Source organism: Sceloporus undulatus, chromosome 5 (genome assembly GCF_019175285.1).
Source record: "Sceloporus undulatus isolate JIND9_A2432 ecotype Alabama chromosome 5, SceUnd_v1.1, whole genome shotgun sequence".
Taxonomy (NCBI): Eukaryota; Metazoa; Chordata; class Lepidosauria; order Squamata; family Phrynosomatidae; genus Sceloporus; species Sceloporus undulatus.
In genome coordinates this window covers 7,272,205-7,292,727 of record NC_056526.1, presented here as the reverse complement: position 1 = coordinate 7,292,727, position 20,523 = coordinate 7,272,205, and the positions used below count along the sequence as shown (strand labels likewise).

General features: G+C 42.0%; 1 protein-coding gene across 3 annotated transcripts in view; it reads left to right on the top strand.

The window, feature by feature from the left end:
* Window positions 1–20,523, top strand: part of MKLN1 (muskelin 1) — a 145,243-nt gene that overhangs the window by 75,420 nt on the left and 49,300 nt on the right. For all 3 annotated transcript variants that reach the window (XM_042467105.1, XM_042467106.1, XM_042467107.1), the window contains one exon: window positions 7,831–7,943. In XM_042467105.1, coding sequence (XP_042323039.1) covers window positions 7,831–7,943 — 113 coding nt within the window. The remainder of the gene's footprint in view (window positions 1–7,830; window positions 7,944–20,523) is intronic.

The window sequence follows — 20,523 nt, the reverse complement described above, 5'->3', positions numbered from 1 at the left end:
GGTGCAAAAGCAAACATTGCTTGCCCAGACAGTATACTTCTAATACTGTAATTGTCAATACGCGACAAATAGCAATAATCTACTATAGCCAGTAGCCTTCTTACGCCCAGGACATGTGACTTCACCACTCCATACTGGTTAATCCGTGGAGGGGAGGGAGACTGTGGCCCTCCAGAAGTTTTGGAACCCCAGCCCCCATCAGCCCAAGGCAGCACAGCTAGTGGTATTGGGCCATTGCCACCCCAAAACATGTAAGAGACCACAGTTTTCTGCCCCCCTTTTTGCATGAGATTTTTTGATCCATGGAGCCTGACAAAGACTTCCCTCATTGTTACCTCCCTCAAATAAAAATGAAATCAACTTTTATTTGCATTAAGCCAGTGGCCATTACAATTATAACAAATGTAGTATGTACCGGCAGCTATGACCAGCATAACTGATTGCTAGTAGTAATACTAAAATAACCTCTCTCTTTCCTCCGTCCTCTTTCTGGAAACAAATTCTGTCCAGTTCTGGATCTGCTGAGTGGGTAGACTTCCTTCTTGTTAATTTAACAAGTTTAGAAGGATCTGACTGACTTTCTTACGTTAATTCATGGGTGGAAACATATTTTTTCTCTTCTGTGTACATGCTGTTCTTCTCATTATGGGATAAATTGTGGTAGCAGAGGCTACCACAGGCTGAATGGGTACAATTCCAGCCTGGGGTTCCAGAGTCAGAAGGAGCCTCAGATAGGATGTTGTGGCATTATGACACTATTAATAGCAAAGTGGCTTGCGTGGGGATGAATCAGCACTTGGCTTGCGAGTCAGCCGCCTTACAGAGATCCCCGCTGCCAATTGATTACGTGTCTGGTGGGCATCCATCTTAACATTTTGCACAGTGCCTTATAGAGCCAGCAGCCACCTTTGTAGAAACATCAGATATGCAGCACTGTGTTTTATAACCCAACAGTGTGATGGAACTGATGGTACCTCCTGTCAAAAGGATGCTTACATAACCAGTGCACATAGCTGCAATTAGCACTGCGGGAACATGTTTTCATAACCAGAGGTCAGACCTTTGTCTCTGGCAATAGAGAGGCACAAAAATTAATATTAATCTGAGCATTTCCACCCTTGTGGTCCTCCCTCAGATGCTAATCTACTAATCAAGCCTTCCTCCAAACCCTGGCAATTGCTTTTAGCATTACAATTTCAGTGTTTAGGAACTTCCTCCCTTCATAGGTTGAAAAGTATGATTCCTTGCCTGGTTTTAGACATGCTTCAGGATATAAATGAATGCCTTGTTGTTGTTGTTGTTGTTGTTGTTATGGTCACTAAAACTGATAGCATGTGTTGTTCTGGTTCTTATATCCAGCTGTGGTGATTGGCTCTGTTTATGTTTTAATTGTGAAGTCCAGCATCATTGTTAAGGGGAAAGGTTTAACTCAGTAACAGAACATGTGCTTTGTATGCAGAAGGTCCCCGCTCCATGTTCTTCATAGGGCTGCAAAAGATGCCACACATCAGAAACCCTGTAGAGCGTCTGCCATACAGTCTAAATCAGCACTGAGCAAAGTTCGCCCATGAGCTGCAAAAGTCTCCTGGATCCCTTTTCTGGCTCTTGAAGCCCCCAGCAGTAATGGTTTAATTTACAGGTAACTTTTGTGCCCAAACTACACAGAAGGCCCCCTTTCATGGAGCTGAGATATTACTTCCTGTCACCATTGCAAAGGAAAACAGAGATACCGTATTTTCCGGTGTATAAGACAACTGGGCGTATAAGACGACCACCAACTTTTCCAGTTAAAATATAGCGTTTGGGATATAATCACCGTATAAGACTACCCCTCTTCCAACGCACACCAAATAAAAATTAAAAAAACCATCAAATTTGATTTCAATATGGTAATTTTAATTCAAGTGACATGCAGGCACTTAGCAGGAAACCTTGTTGTATACAAAGCCTGCTTGGATTGGTCAGCTCTCCCTGCCTGCTCAGCCCTCCCTGTCTCCAAGACTATCAGAGTGGTAACTGCTTTCATTCGATCATCACATATGGTGGGGTTATGGCCGCAGCCATTTTTGAGCTCCCCCCACCATATGCGGCGACTGTAGATTCTCCAGTCTGGCTCAGAAGTTTCAGCACCTGCCCTATAAGACGACACCCGGCATATAAGACGACCCCCGACTTTTGAGAAGATTTTCCTGGGTTAAAAAGTAGTCTTATATGCCAGAAAATACAGTATTTGTGCTTTATGTGGGTGCGTGACCTGTGGAGGGTCTGAAGGGCAATTGGCCCCAGGCCACCATGCAGGTGTCCAGAGAATACTAAGCTAACTTGACCAATGGTCTGATTCAAGGGTAGGCAGCTTCCTATTTCCCTCCTTTTTAAAGAAATTGGTAAATTGAAGTAATACCACCCAGATTTCTTGAAATTGCAAGACAGGATGTCATCACTAGCAGGGGATTTGGAATTTAGGTCTCTAAATAGTAATTTCCTCTTCTGATAACTAACAGAATCATGGAAAATTATGTTAAATTGAAGACTTTCTGTCTCTCACAACCACGTCAGCACACTGGTTAGTCATCCTTTGAAAGCAATATCTAATGGTCTCTCAATGATGCTTGTAAATGGGGGGAAAGAAGCAAACCCGGATATTGGTGTTCATTACTTACATACCTCCTTTAACAAAACCTCTGATAAAGATGCTCCTTTGTATAAAGTCTGTTTCCACCTCCCCAGCTCTCCTTTGTCCTCTCTCTAACTGGAAATCTCTAAAGCAGATTTGGCAGTGGGAAGATGGTGAAAGAGGGCTAGAGAAACACAAACTGGCAGTGCTGGGTTGCAGCAGAGTGTCCAGAGTAAACAGTGCAATAAAATCTGAGTTGGGAAAGAGCAAGTTTCTACTTTATCCAATCCTACTGCAGCCATGTGTGTCTGCCTAAAACAGTAGTCTGCAGTAGTCTCCAGAATCCCTTACTTGGCACACATGAACAGAAAATTGAGAGAAAAGGGAAGGGCAGATAAGCCTGTCTAAGCAGTTACCCCAGTATAATAAGAAGCAAACTTTAGATCCATAAGTCTGCTCCCCAAAATGGAAGCCATAATAAAAGTGTCGACTGGTGAAAGAAAAAGTGAGTCTTGGATACATTATGGCAAGAGACTCCTGGTTGTCTGTAGAAGGATCAAAATATTTTTGTTTACTTAGGTAAAGTTTACCTGAACGGTTGTTTGATTTTATATGGACGTATTGTTTAACTTCTAATTAAAAGGTTGCTGAAAACATGTTCAATCATAGAATTGCTCATCTTTTTTCTGGTGTGGTGTGGAACCTATCCCTATTCTTTCCCCATTATTTCTGCCTCTGGCATCAAATTTTCTGTTAAAGAAGTAACACCCAAGAACGCAGCTATTTTGTTAACTGAGATGTACATGTATATTTTTGACTTGGTGACCTTTAGGGCAAGGAAGCATCTTGCACTGCCATACTTAAGCAGTTCACTTAGGTCTTGTTATTTCTACAAAGGCATTCAAGACGTATCAACTTTGTGGATGCTGTGTCCACCTTAAACTGTACAGGAAGGCATGTCCTCAGTTGTTTAGTATGTATGTATCCAAACTGGAGAGAAGTTTTTGTTTAAGTGACTTTCACCCTGATGCTCATGTTCCTGTAAAAGTAGGTACGTGTCATTTGGTCTCCTGTTTCTTAGACTGCCTAAACTTTACATCCCAGAAGCATAAGTGGCTGGTTTGGAGCTGGCAGTGGAAGAAGGGTCTGACGTAGGCAGGAGAAACGCTTAAAGCAAGAAGTAGGGAAGGTTTTACCTCTGGGTCACAAGCATCCCTTGTGGCTATTTTAGTAGTCCCACAAACCCCCTGTCCCTAATACTCCCCTACTTAAAGGAAAATGGGTGTGTGCAAGGCCATTTGCCCTTCCAAGAAGCTGTAGGAACAGCTGTTTTACACATACTGTACACGCTTGGAAGTCCTCACTGCCACTCATTTTGGGGCTTATATTTTGCAGTTTCATATGGTAAATTCTGGGTATATAAAACTGGCCCACTGAAGTTACTCTATCCTTTCTTAAAGGTACAGATCAGATGAAGTTGCTTATAAAATGAAAGAAACAGGATAGTGGGCAATTGGAAGATACGGGAATATTAGACTGTTTTGAAGATGCTCAGTTTGGAACAAAATGTGTCTGAACTATTTTCAGGATGGTTGGGTTGCAGAGGAAGATGAGACTAAGCACATTTCAATTCCAGTTGTTACGGAGTTCAACAAAACAAAACAGTCCATTCAAATGCCTCTTTTGTGTTTGGGGTTCTTCCATGAGCCCCAGCGAGGAATCATAAGAGTTGTAAGAGACTGCAAGGGCCATCCAGTCCAACCCCATTCTGCCATGCAGGAAATCTCAATCAAAGCATCCTTGACAGATGGCCATCCAGCCTCTTTTTAAAGACCTCCAAGGAAGGAGACTCCACTACACTCCGAGGAAGGAGTGTGTTCCACTGTCGAACAGCCCCTACTGTCAGGAAGTTCCTCCTAATGTTGAGGTGGAATCTCTTTTCCTATAGCTTGCATCCATTGTTCCGGGTCCTAGTCTCTGGAGCAGCAGAAAACAAGTTTGCTCCCTCCTGAATATGACATCCCTTCAAATATTAAAATAAGGCTATCATATCACCTCTTAACCTTCTGTTCTCCAGGGTAAACATCCCCAGCTCCCAAAGTCTTTCCTCATAAGGCTTGGGATTCAGATGCATCCTGGGGAAGATTTCAGTAACCTTAAAATAATTTGAAAAAGACTCAGCAGAGGAAGCACCAACAGAAACTACCTGTATATTGAACTGGTGCAGTGGAGAGGAACATGTTTAAGGCAAAATGAAGAGCTTGATATTAAACACTAGGTAGATCTTTCTGATCAGAAATCAGCTCAGTGATGAAGATGGGGTATGTGTGCTGTTTGATCTTTAAGTAGAAATATGAATAAACCAATGTTTTAAAGATGTTTTAAAGATAGTGGGACTCCTTATTTTTTAAAAAGCTGACTTCAAACTAGAGGTGGAAACATGTGGCCCTCCAGGTGGTGTTGGACTGCAACTCCCCTCAAGTCCCAAGCAGCATAGCCATTGGTGAGGCTGATTGCCTGTCTGTCTGTCTATATTTCTATCATTTATATCTATCTAATCTATCTTTCAAATGTATCTTTCTTACCTAATCTATCTATCTTATATTTCTTATCTAATCTATTTTTCCTATCTATCTATCTATCTATCTATCTATCTATCTATCTAGAGATCAAAGTTCCAGTCTAATAAAATGTGGAGCACCACCCCACACCCCATTTTAAATTCTGGAGTCTGGCCAGTGTTTCACTTTAGTTCAGAACAATACTTTATTACAGAGGCAGTATTGGCTCTGTAATTCGTAAACAAAATTGCCAAGCAAAAATATATATAACAATGTCTGTTATTTAAAGCATAGTATAGAAAAAGAAATGTTGCCCATCAGCTAAGGAAACAGGAAGAAAAAAGGCAAACGTTACCCATTCTATCATAGGGTGGAGGGAACTTTTGTGCTGGAGTGCAGCTGGAAAATGATAAGAGTGCAGATGGTTTTTTTTGCCATTTAAGAGTTTGGTTCATGGTAGCAGCCTCTCTCCTGGGATACTTGTGGGTTTTCTTTCTGCTAGCCTCCATCCCCTTTTGTGGCTGATGTAGCCTCTCTGGGCTTTGCACGATGTTTTATCTGAGGCCTAGTAGGGTATGTGGCATGTGCCAAATCTCCTGTGTTCTTCCCTTGCTTCTCAATTGGGCCATTGTGGCCAGTGTGGGTTTTGTGAGCTGTAGGAATTTAGGAACACAAAAGGACTTGCTCTTTGCAAGGAACATTGGCTGCCCTGTGTTTTCAGAAAGGCAGGATAATTAAAGTTAATAACCCAAGGTAACCTTTTGGTGGAGGCACTAGTAGCAGTCACCAGTGCGATTGCAAGCAGGAGGTCAAGCTCTTCCTCTCTCTCTGTCTCTCTCAAAAGAAGCATTATTGCATCATTTGGCGAGATGGCCAGATGTCTGGGGACTAGTACATTAATATATTTCAGAGAAATGGACCTTTCTGTGCTAGAGATTTTTTTGGGGGTGGGGAGATCTACAGCAACAATTTTCAGACTTCCTTTTGAGAATGCTTTCTAGATCATCTTGTCTGCTGAAAAACTTTCATACATTATAGGGGATTGTGAAGCCTTTTATAAGGAGCACGGTTCCCTCCGCCATAAACAGGGATTGTCTAGAAGATACCTGACACTGTCTTATATCTGTTTGTTGATGAGGAATTCCAGTTTTTGGAGACAAGTAGTGTTATGTGTTCTTTGTCTACTATTGCTGGTTGTCAGCAGTAAGAGAATTTTCCCATTTCTAGTGTTTCCCAGAATACAGGTTAAAAAACCAGAAGGGCCTAAAGCAGGAATAGGCAACTTCTAGTATCAGCCTCCCATGGATCCTTGATACATTTTCCTCACCCAATTTAGGCTGAGAGAGATCTCCTCCTCCACAACAAAAGTGACATCCACCCCAAATCCCCCTCTCCTCTGAAAATGGCCAAACATGGATAATAATCCCCACTATTGGCACATTTTATTTACATCAACAATATTTTTAGCATTAGAAAGACAGTTACCATTCTGGCTGCTGCTTCAGTGAGTTATTTTCCTAATAGTAAGTGATGGTGGCCAACAAACTTGTGACCAATTCAGGGGTTTGTTTTTGTGATGGTTTACATTTTCTGTTACTGTGAAGTAGACATAGTGTCGGGTTACAGACCGCCGAAAAGCGGCGGCCTGCACCCGCCCCTTTCCCAGCCGGATCGGGGCCTCAGTGGCCAGAGCGGCAGCCGCTGAGGCCCCAATCCGCTGCTTTCCAGGCTGCAGGGAAGCAGCAAAAGGCCCCTTCCCCACAGCCTGAAAAGGGGTGTGCTTGGGGCTTCAAGCGGCAGCAAGGAGGAGGAGAAAGGGGCCGCCTGGCCCCTTTCTCCTCTGCGTCGCTGGGCGCAGCCGTCTGAAGGCTGCGCCCAGCGACGCAAACGGCAAAGGAGCTCCGTTTCGGAGCTGCTTTTGCGGCCGGGGAAGGGGCGCACTATGCGCCCTGGCGCAGCGTGACAACGTCACATCCGCGCCGCCCCGTATAGAGGTGGCGCGGTCGTGATGTCATAATGGCGGCGGCCGTGTGGAACGGCCGCTGTCATTTTGTGCACGCTCTGCACGTGCTAGGGTTGGGGGCGTCCAAAAGGATGCCCCTTTCTAACCCTAGCACGCGCGGAGCGCACACTTTTAAGCCCATTTGTAACGGGCCCAAGAGTTGTATCTAGAATCATAGAGTTGGAAGAGACCACAAGGGCCATCCAGTCCAACCCTGTTCTGCCATGAACTCACAATTAAAGCATCCCTGACAGATGGTCATCCAGCCTCTGCTTAAAGACCTCCAAGGAAGGAGACCTGAAGAGGGATTGAAACTTTTAGGAAGGAGAAAGCTTGGAGCACTTTTTGAAGATGTTGTGGCAGAAACTTAGATGTGGATGGTGGTTCCACCGGTCATCTTGATCTCCCCTCACCTTGTTCTTTTTGGATTCCTTCAAGATTATTTTGCATGTTGGGATCTCATTGCCTTAAACAACTGGTTTGTGCCCTAATCTTGTTCAGTATTTCCCAGTGACAGACGGTCATACTTCAGAAGAGGTAGGTTTTACATTTCTGAAAGTGTTTAGTTGTTGTAAGCAAACATTCTGACAGTGTGCTTATGTTTCAAGCTGCTGAGTTCATAAACTTATGCCTCTTTCCAAAATTTTGATTAGAAACCGTTTATTTGTTTGGAGGCTGGGATGGTACGCAGGACCTGGCAGACTTCTGGGCATACAGCGTGAAGGAAAACCAATGGATGTGTATATCAAGAGATACTGAAAAAGAGGCAAGTATCATGTACTTTCTTACAAGTGTGCTTTGTGATCAGAGTCTGGTGTTTGCCAAGATAACACAATTTTTAAACACGCCAATTGTAGCTTAGCATTGAGCAAGGAGTGATGTCGGAAACAAACATTCCCCTGCTTGCCCATTCTGAGAGAAGATGAAGTCATGACCCTTTTAGGTCTTAAATGTCTTTCATAATAGTTGATGGAAAAGCTGGCTAGTTGCATTGTTGAGAAATAAACAAGATGCTTTGGCAGAACAGAATGAAAGAAATGTCTAATGACGCTTTTGGAACTGATTGGAGATATTGGTACAGAAAGCCACCGCTAAATTCCTCGAAATAGGCTTGCAGTAAAAGCACTTAACTAGATGAAACTTTGGGAAGAGGAAAGTATCTGGAGGTTTGGAAATCAGAAGAAATTTAGGTGGGTTTTAATAAGATAAACCTTAGAAATCTTCCCACCTACTCTGGGGCTGAGCTGGTATGGTTAAAATAATGACAGATGAATCAGGAAATCCTTCATTCATCTGCCATGTTGTTTTCTTGTGGATGTGAGGAGCTCTCTTGGCTTTAGCTTCTCCCTCCTTAAGAGCATAATAATGACCTATCTCAGTGGTTATAAGCATTTCAACCAGAGTGGTTTGAACACTTGAAAGCAGTACGTAGATGCCATGCATATAAGTAGGTTTGGGGCCTAAATACCCTAAAGGCATCAGTTTCTGTCTGATCTTGGAAGCTAAGCAGGGTCATCACTGGTTAGTAATGGGAGACATTAGGTGAATACTAGGTTCTGTAGGCTATATTTCAGAGGGAGGAACTAGCTAAACTGCTTCTGAGTATTCCTTGCTTAAGAAAACCCTATGCAATTCATGGGGCCCCCATATGTTGAGAGGGGACTTGGAGGGCAAGTACACACACATTATATGTAAGTAAGCATATTTCATAGAATCATAGAGTTGGAAGAGACCGCAAGGTCAATCCAGTCCAACCTCCTGCTATGCAGGAAATCTAAATCAAAGCATCCCCGACAGGTGGCCATTTAGCCTCTGTTTAAAGAGCTCTAAGGAAGGAGACTCTACTACACTCTGAGGGAGTTGTTCCACTGTCAAACAGCCCTTACTGTCAGGAAGTTCCTCCTAATGTTGAGGTGGAATCTTTTTTCCTGTAGCTTGCATCCATTGCTCCGGGTCCTAGTTTTTGGAACAGCAGAAAACAAGTTAGCTCCCTCCTAATATGGCATCCCTTCAAGTATTTAAATAGGGCTATCATATCACCTCTTAGCCTTCTCTTCTCCAGGATAAAGAAGATGCATGTATGTATGGAACTTACTGTATTTGTATGTATAATTAAGGGGAGTGGGTCTCCTCTTGAGATAAAGACCCAAACTTCTTACTTGAAGTAACTCCTTACTTGGGTCTCTTTACTTTGGTTAAAACTCCTTACTTGGGTCAAAAACCTCAACCCTTTGGACTTTGGCAAAAATCTAAAGCAAACTGCTAAGGTCACAGCCAAAACTGGATAAATAAACTCAACAGGGAAGATGCTTCCAATGTTCTTGTAAGAAGAAGGGCAGTATGTTCGTAAACAAGCCACTAAAAGGAACAATCTGTTGTACAGAGTCTCTGAGAATATCAAATGGATTCCAAGAAAAAAAAAAGTTTTGGTGTTACATATTTATGTTTGTAGAAATCCTAAATGTAAGTCTTCAAATTTACCTGTGAGTAAAATCCAGTTAGTGAGACTAATTACTAAGTAAAATGCATAATATTGGGCTTGACTACTTCAGAGGCTTCAGAAAGGAGTCATTTTCTTGTTACAGCATTTCTGTGCCTCCACCTACTTAAATCAAATTGCCTGGCAGTTCACAAAGCTTTATAATAAACAGAATAGAATTACACTAAAAATAATCCATATATTTAAAACAAACAGGATAGAGGCATTGGTGTGTCATATGAACCTTGGCTTCTTGCTCTGACTTGTGCTTGGGATCCATGGTAGCAGTGATGATGTGAAGAATGTACATATCGTCAAAGCCTGGGGTTATGTTTTGGATTCAAGCTCATGAGGAAGGAAATGAGATTGGTTGATGCCACTACAATGATGTAGTGGTTGCTTTAGTGATTTTTTAAAATTTCCACATAACCTTGGCCTGTATAGGGTGTTAAGGTTAGATTGTCGAAGAGGTCTGCAAACAAGCTAGTAAAATGTGGGTTAGACAATGCAACTGTTAGATGGATTTGTAATTGGTTGATCTGCCAAACCCAAAGGGAGCTCAGCAATGGCTCCTCTTCATGCTGGAGAGAAGTGACCAGTGGAGTGCCACAGGGTTCTGTCCTAGGCCCAGTGCTATTCAACATCTTTATCAATGATTTGGATGAAAGAATAGAGGACATGCTTATCAAATTTGCAGATGGCACCAAATTAGGAGGAATAGCTAATATCACCGAGGACAGGATCAAAATTCAAAATGACCTTAATAGATTAGAAAGCTGGGCCAAGGATAACAAAATGAATTTCAATATGGAGAAATGTAAGGTACTGTACTTAGAGCAAAAAAATAATAATAATGAAAAGCAGATAAAGAATGGTGGACACCTGGCCCAATGAAACTATGTGTGAAAGGGATGTAGGAGTCCTACTAGACCACAAATTGAACATGAGTCAACAGTGCGATGTGGCAGCTAACAAGGCCAATGCAATTTTAGGCTGCATCAATAGAAGTATAGTCTCTAGATCAAGGGAAGTAATAGTGCCACTCTATTTTGCTCTGGTCAGGTCCCACCTGGAATATTGTGTCCAGTTCTGGGCACCACAATTTAAAAAGGATGTTGAGAAACTGGAGTGTGTCCAAAAGAGGGTGACTAAAATGGTGAAGGGTCTGGAAACCATGCCCTGTTTAAATATTTGAAAGGATGTCATATTGAGGAGGGAGCAAGCTTGTTTTCTGCTGCTCCAGAGACTAGGACACAGAGCAATGGATGCAAGCTCCAGGAAAAGAGATTCCACCTCAACATTAGAAGGAACTTCCTGACAATAAGGGCTGTTTGACAGTGGAACACATTCCCTCTTTGAAGTCTAGTGGAGTCTCCTTCCTTAGAAGTCTTTAAACAGAGGCTGGATGGCCATCTGTTGGGGATGCTTTGATTTAAATTTCCTGCATGGCAGGGTGTTGGACTGGATGGCTCTTGTGGTCTTTTCCAACTCTATGATTCTATGATTTATAGGTGCGGTACACACCGCCTGCAAAAGGCAGGCTGGAGCCGCCACTCATTGCTGCGCAGTGTTACTGCAGCAACTAAATGTTGCAGTGCCATTGCGCAGCAGAAAAGGAGTGCGCTGAAGCAGCTCCAGTTTGCTGCACTGCTGCGATTCCAGAAGCAATGCAATTATGGTGCCCCCCAACACAGGTTAGGGTTAGGGACCATGCAGTTGCCACGCAGCCCCTAACCCTAAAATCGGCGCCAGCATGGTGCAAAAGGGCAGTTTGTACCGCGCCATAGTATATAGATCAAGGGAAATTAATAGTATTACCCTATTCAGCTTTGGTCAGGCCTCACCTGGAATCCTGTGTCCAGTTCTGGGCACCACAGTTCAGAAAGGATGTTGACAAGCTGGACTGTGTCCAGAGGAGGGTAACCAAAATGGTGAGGGGTCTGGAGACCATGCCCTATGCGGAGATACTTAGGCAGCTGGGGATGTTTAGCCTGGAGAAGAGAAGGTTAAGACGTGATATGATAGCCTTATCTAAATATTTGAAGGGATTATTTATTTATTTATTTATTTATTTATATAGCGCTGTAGATTTGCACAGCGCTGTACATAAAACAATAAATAAGGGATGTCATATTGAGGCTGGAGCAAGCTTTTTTCTGCTGCTCCAGAAAAGAGGACCTGGAACAATGGATGCAAGTTACAGGAAAAAAGATTCCACCTCAACATTAGGAGGAACTTCCTGACAGTAAGAGTTGTTTCACAGTGGAAGATACTCCCTCAGAGAGTGGCAGGGTCTCCTTCCTTGAACAGAGACTGGATAGCCATCTGTAGGGATGCTTTGATTGTGAGTTCCTGCATGCCAGGGAGTTGGACTAGATGGCCCTTGTGGTCTCTTCCAACTCTACGATTCTAGAGAGGTGATATGATAGCCCTGTTTAAATAATTGAAGGGAGGTCATATTGAGGAGGGAGCAAGCTTGTTTTCTGCTGCTCCAGAGAACAGGACCCGGAACAATGGATGCAAGCTCCAGAAAAAGAGATTCCACCTCAACATTAGGAGGAACTTCCTGGCAGTAAGGGCTGTTCCACAGTGGAACAAACTCCTTCGGAGTGTAGTGGAGTCTCCATCTTTAGAGGTCTTCAAACAGAGGCTTGATGGCCATCTGTTGGGGATGCTTTGATTGTGATTTCCTGCATGGCAGGGGGTTGGACTGGATGGCCCTTGTGGTCTCTTCCAACTCTATGATTCTATGATTCTAAGTGTTAAAATAAAATGGGGTAGACAGTGTGACGTAGTGATTTGAATGTTGGACTATGACTCCAGAGACCAACGTTCAGATCCCTGCTTGGCCATGGAAACCCATTGAGTGACCTTGAGCAGGTCAGACTCTCTCTGCCTCAGTGAAAGCCAAAGCAATCCTCCTTCTGAAGAGATCTTGCCAAGAAAACCCTGTGATAGGGGTTTATAAGTTGGAAATGACCTGAAGGCACATAACAAAAACAAGGCAACTTCAGAGGGTCCAGAATTCTGTTTTCTCTCCCTGGCACCCACATAGACCTCAAAAAAGCCCCCAAAGCCAAAGGTGATCACAAGTCCACTTCCGGTTTTGAACAACAAAACAAAAACAAATGTTTTCCAGTGCAGGAACTCCTGCAGCCTACTTAAAAGATAAATCACCATTCCTGGAAGCTTCTTAGAGCAAAAGCACTCTGTCGAGGGCTACAAACAACAACAGAGCCTTGGAGAACTACATGCTCAGCCACTGCATTTAAGCAAGAATTTGAGCACTGGACCTTTAGCTCCCTTGTAGGTGGAAAGGACAGCATAAACATGCTTATACAGAAAGGCAGAGGTGTGTGATGTGTTGTTTCAAAGACACGGCATCCCACAATTACTTATTTCTGTTCACAAGTGGTGGTGGGGGGAGGTAAACAGCATGCACCGCAGAAAGAAGGGACAAGTATCATAACAATGATGAATGTTGAATGTTGAAGTTCCAAGGGTTGTGTATTGAATGCTACTGGTAGGCGTTGTTGTTGTTGTTGTTGTGTGCTTTCAAATTTCCGACTTATGGTGACCCTAAGGCCACAGGATTTTCTTGGGCTAGGAATGTATGACTCGGCCAAGGTCACACAGCAGGTTTCAATGGGGAATTGAACCCCAATCTCTAGAGTCCTAGTCAGATGCTCAAACCACTACACCAGTCTAGCTACCACACTCCAGATATCTTATTGGTAAGTTATTTAGGCAGTATGCATACTAGAACTAGAAATATTGTTCTGACAGATAGAGAACAGTGTCTAAAGAGTGTCACTTGAATATAATTAATATATGCACATGCCATGCCTAATTCTGAACACAAACTAGGGAGAATGTAAGGGGTTTTAAATGTAAAGGACATAAAGAGCTGAAAGGCACCAGTTCCCTTACAAAAAAACAACAACCCACAGTCAAGTGGTTCTGTGAAAAAACAGTTCATATAAATTTGTACCATATAAATTTGTAAGTAGTACTTAGTTGCCATATTTCCCTTGAGCCCCAATGTCAGGGGGACAAAGGGCAACAGCCAATGTCTGTGGCAGAGTTTAGTTGTGCCACCTCTTCTCTTCTACCATTTTTTCCCTTGGTAGGGCTTGCTGGGCTGCTCTCTGCCTACCAGACAGATTAGGGGCTGGAGCCCTGGGCAGGTCAGGAGTTAACAGTAACCAGGTACTTATCAACTTGAACTTTGCATGTAAGTTGGTATATCTGAAAGGAGAATTGGTTCTAGCTCCTGGTAGGGGCAGTTTTTTCAATAACAAAATAGAAAGGTAATATTATGAGGTATATGTATATGGTTATGGGATACCTAGACTCACTCCTTGCTTGGCTGTGAATTTTAGTGGCCAGTTCCAGGGCACATCCATCACTTTTGGTCGAGGGCTGATTTGTATGTATGTCCTTGATGTGTCTTTGCAGCACAAATTCTGGCTGCATGTGTGAACTTCTTCAAGTGTATTGCGCAGTGACTACATAATAGTTTTCTGTGAATTGTGGAGTCTGCCTCAAACATACAAGGAGATGGTCAAACCTATGTAAGTTGGGGCCTGCCCATGGCAAGAATACAATGTGGGCTCTTGGTATCTGCTGGGTTTTGATTCCAGGAACATCCCTGGATACCAAAATCCAAGGATGCTCAAGTACCAGTAAATACAGCAGCATAGTGAAATGGTGTCTCTCATATAAAATGGCAAAAACAAGGTTTACTTTTAGAATTTATATTATTTTTGAATATTTTCAAGCTGTAGATACAGTGGATAAAAAAATCTGTGGATACAGAGAGCTGACTGTATATGGGACTACAGTATATAAAGTTCCTTTATAAACATGGCCCAATTCTTCAAAGCAAAAATAGACAGGAATGTTAAGAGAAATAATGGCTCTGTTGCCATGGGGGATCCTTTGTTGACTCCTCATCTCTCAGTTTTGGCAAACCATCTGAAGTGGAAGGAAGGGTGTTTGGTACAGCCTTCCCAGCCAGTACCACTTCAAAGTGTCGGTGAAGAATAATTGCATTATTTGAATGCTCACCTATATGAAAATCATACCACACTCATACGTCAGGAAGAAAGCTTGGCTAGAACTTCTCTCTCTGACACACCACACTTCAGTTTTAACCTGACTTGCCCACCCTTGGAGTTGTTGTGTGTCCCCAAGGTGTTATCTGAATATTTGTGTCTCTGATTCTGAGTACTCCCAAAGCCTGAGGATAAGGAAGTGAGAGCATGGCTTCTGGAATGTTTCAGAGGGAAGGAATGGAAAAAGGATAAATTTTGCTCTTTGGCAAGGGGCTTGTGTTCCAGATGCAAATGCTTGTTTTTCCAAGGACAGAGCAAAGGCTGATGTCAGTGTAGCCTGCTGGTAATGTCTCTCTTGGCCAGAGTCCCATGCAGTGGAAGCCTCTGGCAGCTTTGGCTTTGAGGTGGAATAGTCTCCAAAGAGGTTCAATGGTCCAAGAGCTGACTCATGTCCAAACACTGTTTAACAAGGTGGTCCAAAAAAAGAGAGTAACAATAACCCAGTAATGAGTAAGCAAACATGTTCTTCTATTCTTCGCTGCCTCCACTAAGGAGGCCTACAAAGAAGAGGAGATGGGTTGACTGTCAAGAAGCAACAATGTTTCAGGCTGTTGTGTGCATCCTGAATCTTCAACAGAATGCTGCCAGAGGTTGTGATAAAAACACTCTTTTAAATAATGGAGTTTGGATCAGAACCACCCATTACATTAAATGCATGATGCTGCTGAATGTTATCCAGAAAATTTCAGAAATGAAGTCTTATGACCTGACTTTTATCAAGTACATGCAATCAGATATTTTTAACCCATTCCAAATATAATTTTAAAAATAAAACAAGGCATGCTGAAGGCATGGGAAATATTAGAATGCTTGGAAGTAGTGAGATTTTATATCGGGGTCCCCACCGTTTAAAAAAAATTCTGGGGGCACTTGTACATTTTGAAATTGTGTGTTGAACATTTTTTTTTAAGTTGAATGGCAGGATATAAATGATAAAAATCAGAAAGCAAAGGCATTACTACTGTCTCAGCCACCCATGAAAAAAGTTTTGGTTTTTGGAGTAGCTCAGATTTGGAAATTCCAGATAATGGAGTCTTAATCTGTATAAACATGATATGATACAATTATACAGTTTTGTTTGGCATCAAATTATCATGTCTGGCATGGTAAAGGTACAGTTTGGTTGGATAATAACTACAAACTGAATTCATTCATTCATTCATTCATTTTTTTTAGTACAAATGGAGCTACCAGGTCCTGGATTGTAAGATAAAATTTTATTTTAATTTATATTTTTAAATTGGGAGGTGTCGTTGACTTTACTGGTTCCAAATAAATTACACAGGAGTGGCATATTTATGATAATCCCAGTTTGAAGTGATTGGTTATGTAAGTTGTTATTGCCATCTCTTTGTCCTAAACATACTGTGAGGCACATCTTTTTGTGGTTGTTCCTGAAATGTAGCTTGTGACCATCCTAGGATGATTTAATCACTACCGCTGTCATGCTTTTTCTCATGCCAAGTTCAGAGTATGACCAGTTTGTTGGTGAGCCATTGCAGAGATAGTGTAGGGCTGAGATCTTGGTTCATGAAACAATACTGTTGTTCTCTTTTATTTTACTTTGTAGTTGTACAGTCACTTTCTTTGCTAAATCATAAAGCATGCATTTAATGGTCGATAGTAAATAGCACAATTCTTGAAAACCTAATATAAGTGAGCAAAGCTATTTTTTTTTGTGATTTTGTAGTTTATTCCTTGTGATTTTTTGTCCTTTTTAAAAACAACAACATGAATCCCATCACTGTGATTGAGAGAATGGTTTTTAGTTGATGATTACCTTAATTTATATGGAGTGGTTTTTGTAGGCATGCCTCAGTTAACAAAGAATTTCATAAAGAAACTTCTTTCTACAAAGTATTTTTATGCTTGCCCAGCCCTCTTTCCCTTCTTGTCCTCTGTCTGGCTAGACGTTTTTCAGCAGCATCAGCATTGAGAATTATGGTGAAAGATAGCTGAAGAAACACAGATTTCCAGTAATGGATTGCAGTACTGTCTGCAGTATTTATTTATTTATAGTATTTATACCCCGCCCTTCAGCCCTAATGGCTATCAGCGTGGCTTACAATTATTATTTTTAATTAGATGGTTCCCTAAGGCTGGAAGTGGTGAAGAATGGGATTTTGCTCTAGTCAGTCCTAATGTACTTGGAGCAATGGATGCAAGCTACAGGAAAAGAGATTCCACCTGAACATTAGGAGGAACTTCCTGACAGTAAGGGCTGTTCGACAGTGGAACACACTCCTTCCTCAGAGATTGTGGTGGAGTCTCCCTCCTTGGAGGTCTTTAAACAGAGGCTGGATGGCCATCTGTCAATGGGGATGCTTTGATTTAGATTTCCTGTATGGCAGAGGGTTGGACTGGATGGCCCTTGTGGTTTCTGTCAGCTCTATGATTCTATGTAGGTATGTGTGACTGCCTACAACAGGCAAGGTAAACAGCCCCTGCCATCAAAATTCATGAACAGCAAAACAGAGAGAAATGGGGGAAATTATATACAGTAAGTGTGCCTCATCACCTACTCCCAGAAAGTTAAAGATCTGTAAATTTGGCCACCGAAATGGAATTCATATTAAATATATGGGCTGATGAATGGAAAAATTATCCCTGGATGCATTTGGAAGAAACTTCCATGCATTTTTCAGAAGATTCCGAATGTTTTTGTTTCTTATGCCAGACTTATGTGACCCGATGGTTTAATTTTACACATGCCTATTGTCAGTTCTGGATAAAAGGTTTGCAGAAACATTTTAAACTGCTTTTCTTTTTAGTGGTGTAGGAACCTGTTATTTCCATGTTATTTCTGCCTCTGTTACCAGTTTTTCTATTAAAGAAGTAATGCCCAGGAACACGTTCTTTTTTTTTAAACTGAGGTGTATCTGTGTTTGAAAACTCTGTTAGGGTGCTGTTCTCTCCGGTCCAAACTATGTACTTGGGAGGAGAGTAGCAAGATTACTAGTGATAGGCAAGGCAAAGCCTGACTTGAATTACATCATGCAGCCATAGACACTGAGATAAAGCTTGGTGTTTTCACCCTTTCTTTCTACTAGGCTAATATTATTATAGTAAAAGAGAGGGGGGGTCTTTTTCAAAATAATGAACTTCTTCATCTGTGGGACCTGTATTATAACAATTATTCTGGTTTAGTGTGAAAACTGCTTAATTTTGCTATAAAAAAACAACAATAGTACAGCAGGAGAGTTGTGCAGTCTTGCCAAGATTTTTCACAACAAGATAAAGAGTTGTTTCTTGATCATCATTCTTCATGGTATCAGAGTGGCTTGCTGATTTTTGATGTTGTGTGCCTTCAACTCGTCTCTGACTTACGGCAAGCATAAGTCGGGCTTATCACTGGGTTTTCTTGGCTATTTTCTTCAGAGGGGGCTTGCCATTACCATCCTCTGAGGCTGAGAAGGTGTGACTTGCCCAACTCTACCAAGTCTATCCCACTTTTAAAAAATTTAGTTTACTCTTAGACCGTTGTGCATACCAGCTCTCTGTTCTGTGTGGGTTTTTTTAAAAAAATCTGAATGACGCTGGATATGGGAGGAATGCCTTATTGTGGTTCACTCCTATTTGCACCATTCTTCACTCTTTTCTTTGTATCTGGAAGGTTATGTAGCTCAAGTGTTCTGAGCTCAGCAAAACGATTTGTAGTCTAAGAGTCTCTGTTCCAGATTTCCCATCCTTTCTTCTGAAGATCCCTAGCAGCCTGGGCTTGTAGCATACCATAGCTTGTTGCAAGAGCTCTGTTTTGTGAACCTTCACTTTCAGCTCCTTAGCAAACATTGTTGCTGCCAAAGTGGTTTGAAAGCTTGGTTTCAAAATTGTAAGGACTAATGAGCCCAATAAGTTCACTTTCCATGCTATTCAAACAGTTAGTTTGGAGGGCACTGTAAAGTTGTGGATGAATGGGGAATGAGAAGGGCTTTAAGGCCAGCATAAGTATTTCCCCCTCCATTATTTGATGCAAAGTGCTCTCAAACAGGGAAAGATAAACAGGTCATTTCAGCTTTTTGCAGACAGCCTTGCTTTTCATCTTGTTCCCTCATGTTTGAATCATAAATGCGGAAAGGACCTTTGGTCATAGCTAAGACCATTTGTTTGCTTTGGCAGGCTCTTGTTAATGCAATAGCTCAGGCCAAAATGTTGTTTTTGCTTGGGTGAAGAACATCTGTCTCTTGGAAACTTGATAATATGACTTTCATTTGGGGCTGATAGGAAAACATACCAGTTGCACATACTCCTGTACTCTTACCAGCCCTACTTTTTGTTGTATCCTTCACACAACCTAGGACTCTTTTCATGTGTTGAACTACACCTTCTATCCTTGATGGCCTGTACATCCAGTGCTTAGGCTGACTAGGATGATGGAAGCTGTAGTTGGAGACATTCAGATGGGAAGCGTATTGGGGAAGGATGGAATGTGGAGATTCAAGGCTGGAAAATAGCTGCATAGAAATAGCTGTATTGGTCTGTTCTGTGCTCTGTGTTTGACTTGAGACCAAAGACCCCACTCGCTCTCTGGAGAGCATATTGACTCAGAAAAGGAAAAGAGATGAGCCATCAGGAATGTAAACAGTTTGTCTCAAATATATGAGAATATCTGAGAATTTCTTGGTGGCTACAAAACCTCATCTTCCCCCAACCTCAATTACACCAAACTTTTTTTTTAAAAATGTCAGGATAGCTTTACTTTGGATGCGGGCCTCTTGATTTCTGCATTTCCATTAGTGTCTGGTACCTGTGTATACAGATATGCCTCAGTTAAAGAAGTAGATTTCTTCCTGGGCTTTACTTCTTTAACATAAACTGTGGTATCAGGGAGAGAAATAACAAGGAAAGAATGCACCACAAATAAGAAGAGCAGTTCAACATGTTTCAACCAGCCTTTTCCTCAAAACTGACATGAAATGAAATAGTAACAGCCAAGTCAGGTAAGCCTTGCATAAGTACAGTACAGTAGATGAAAATCTTCTTCTAGAGACCACTTGGAAGCTTCTTCCAAAATGCATCCTGGGATTACTATTTTTTCTTCTCTCGACAGTGTCCACTTTTCTTATGATTGTGGTGCAGTGGCTAAATGCTGGTACTGCAGCCACAATGTTGTGAGTTCAAATCCTCACGTCTCCAGGTTGACTGCCTTCCATCCTTTCGTAGGTTGGCAAAATGAGTACCCAACTTGTTGGAGGCAATTGGCTAACAGATTGTAAAGTGCTTAGAGAGTGCTGAGTTCACCATGAAATGGTATAGAAATATATAGTGCTATTTTGCTTGCTAAAGTGCTATTGTTCCTCAGTCATCTGCTTTTTGGCAGAAATGGCCTGTGGCATTTGCTTGTGTCCCTTTAAAATGCCAACTTAACAGCTTGCTGCTTTTTCAACATGTCAGGGTAGTTGGTGAGGCAGACTGATCTGCTTTCCCCCTTTCTTTCCGTTTTGCTCTTCACAAATGCACAGTAAGTGATTCTGGAGGCAGCTGTTTACCTTGCCTGTTGTACATAAGTACACACAGCTACAGTAGGATCACCTAGAGTAGAATCCCATTCTTTCTCAGTATTGTTTACCATCTTTTCCTTCACTGTTCTCTCAGTGCCAATTCGGGGGGGGGGGGCGGTTACACAGAAAAAAAAAAAAGGGGTCTGGTCTGATCTTCCTTTAAAAAAACTTCTTAAAAAGGAGTTTATTTGTCAGAGGCTTTGTTAACTGAGGTATGGCTATAGTGAAACTACCACTTAGAGTGGCTGAGTA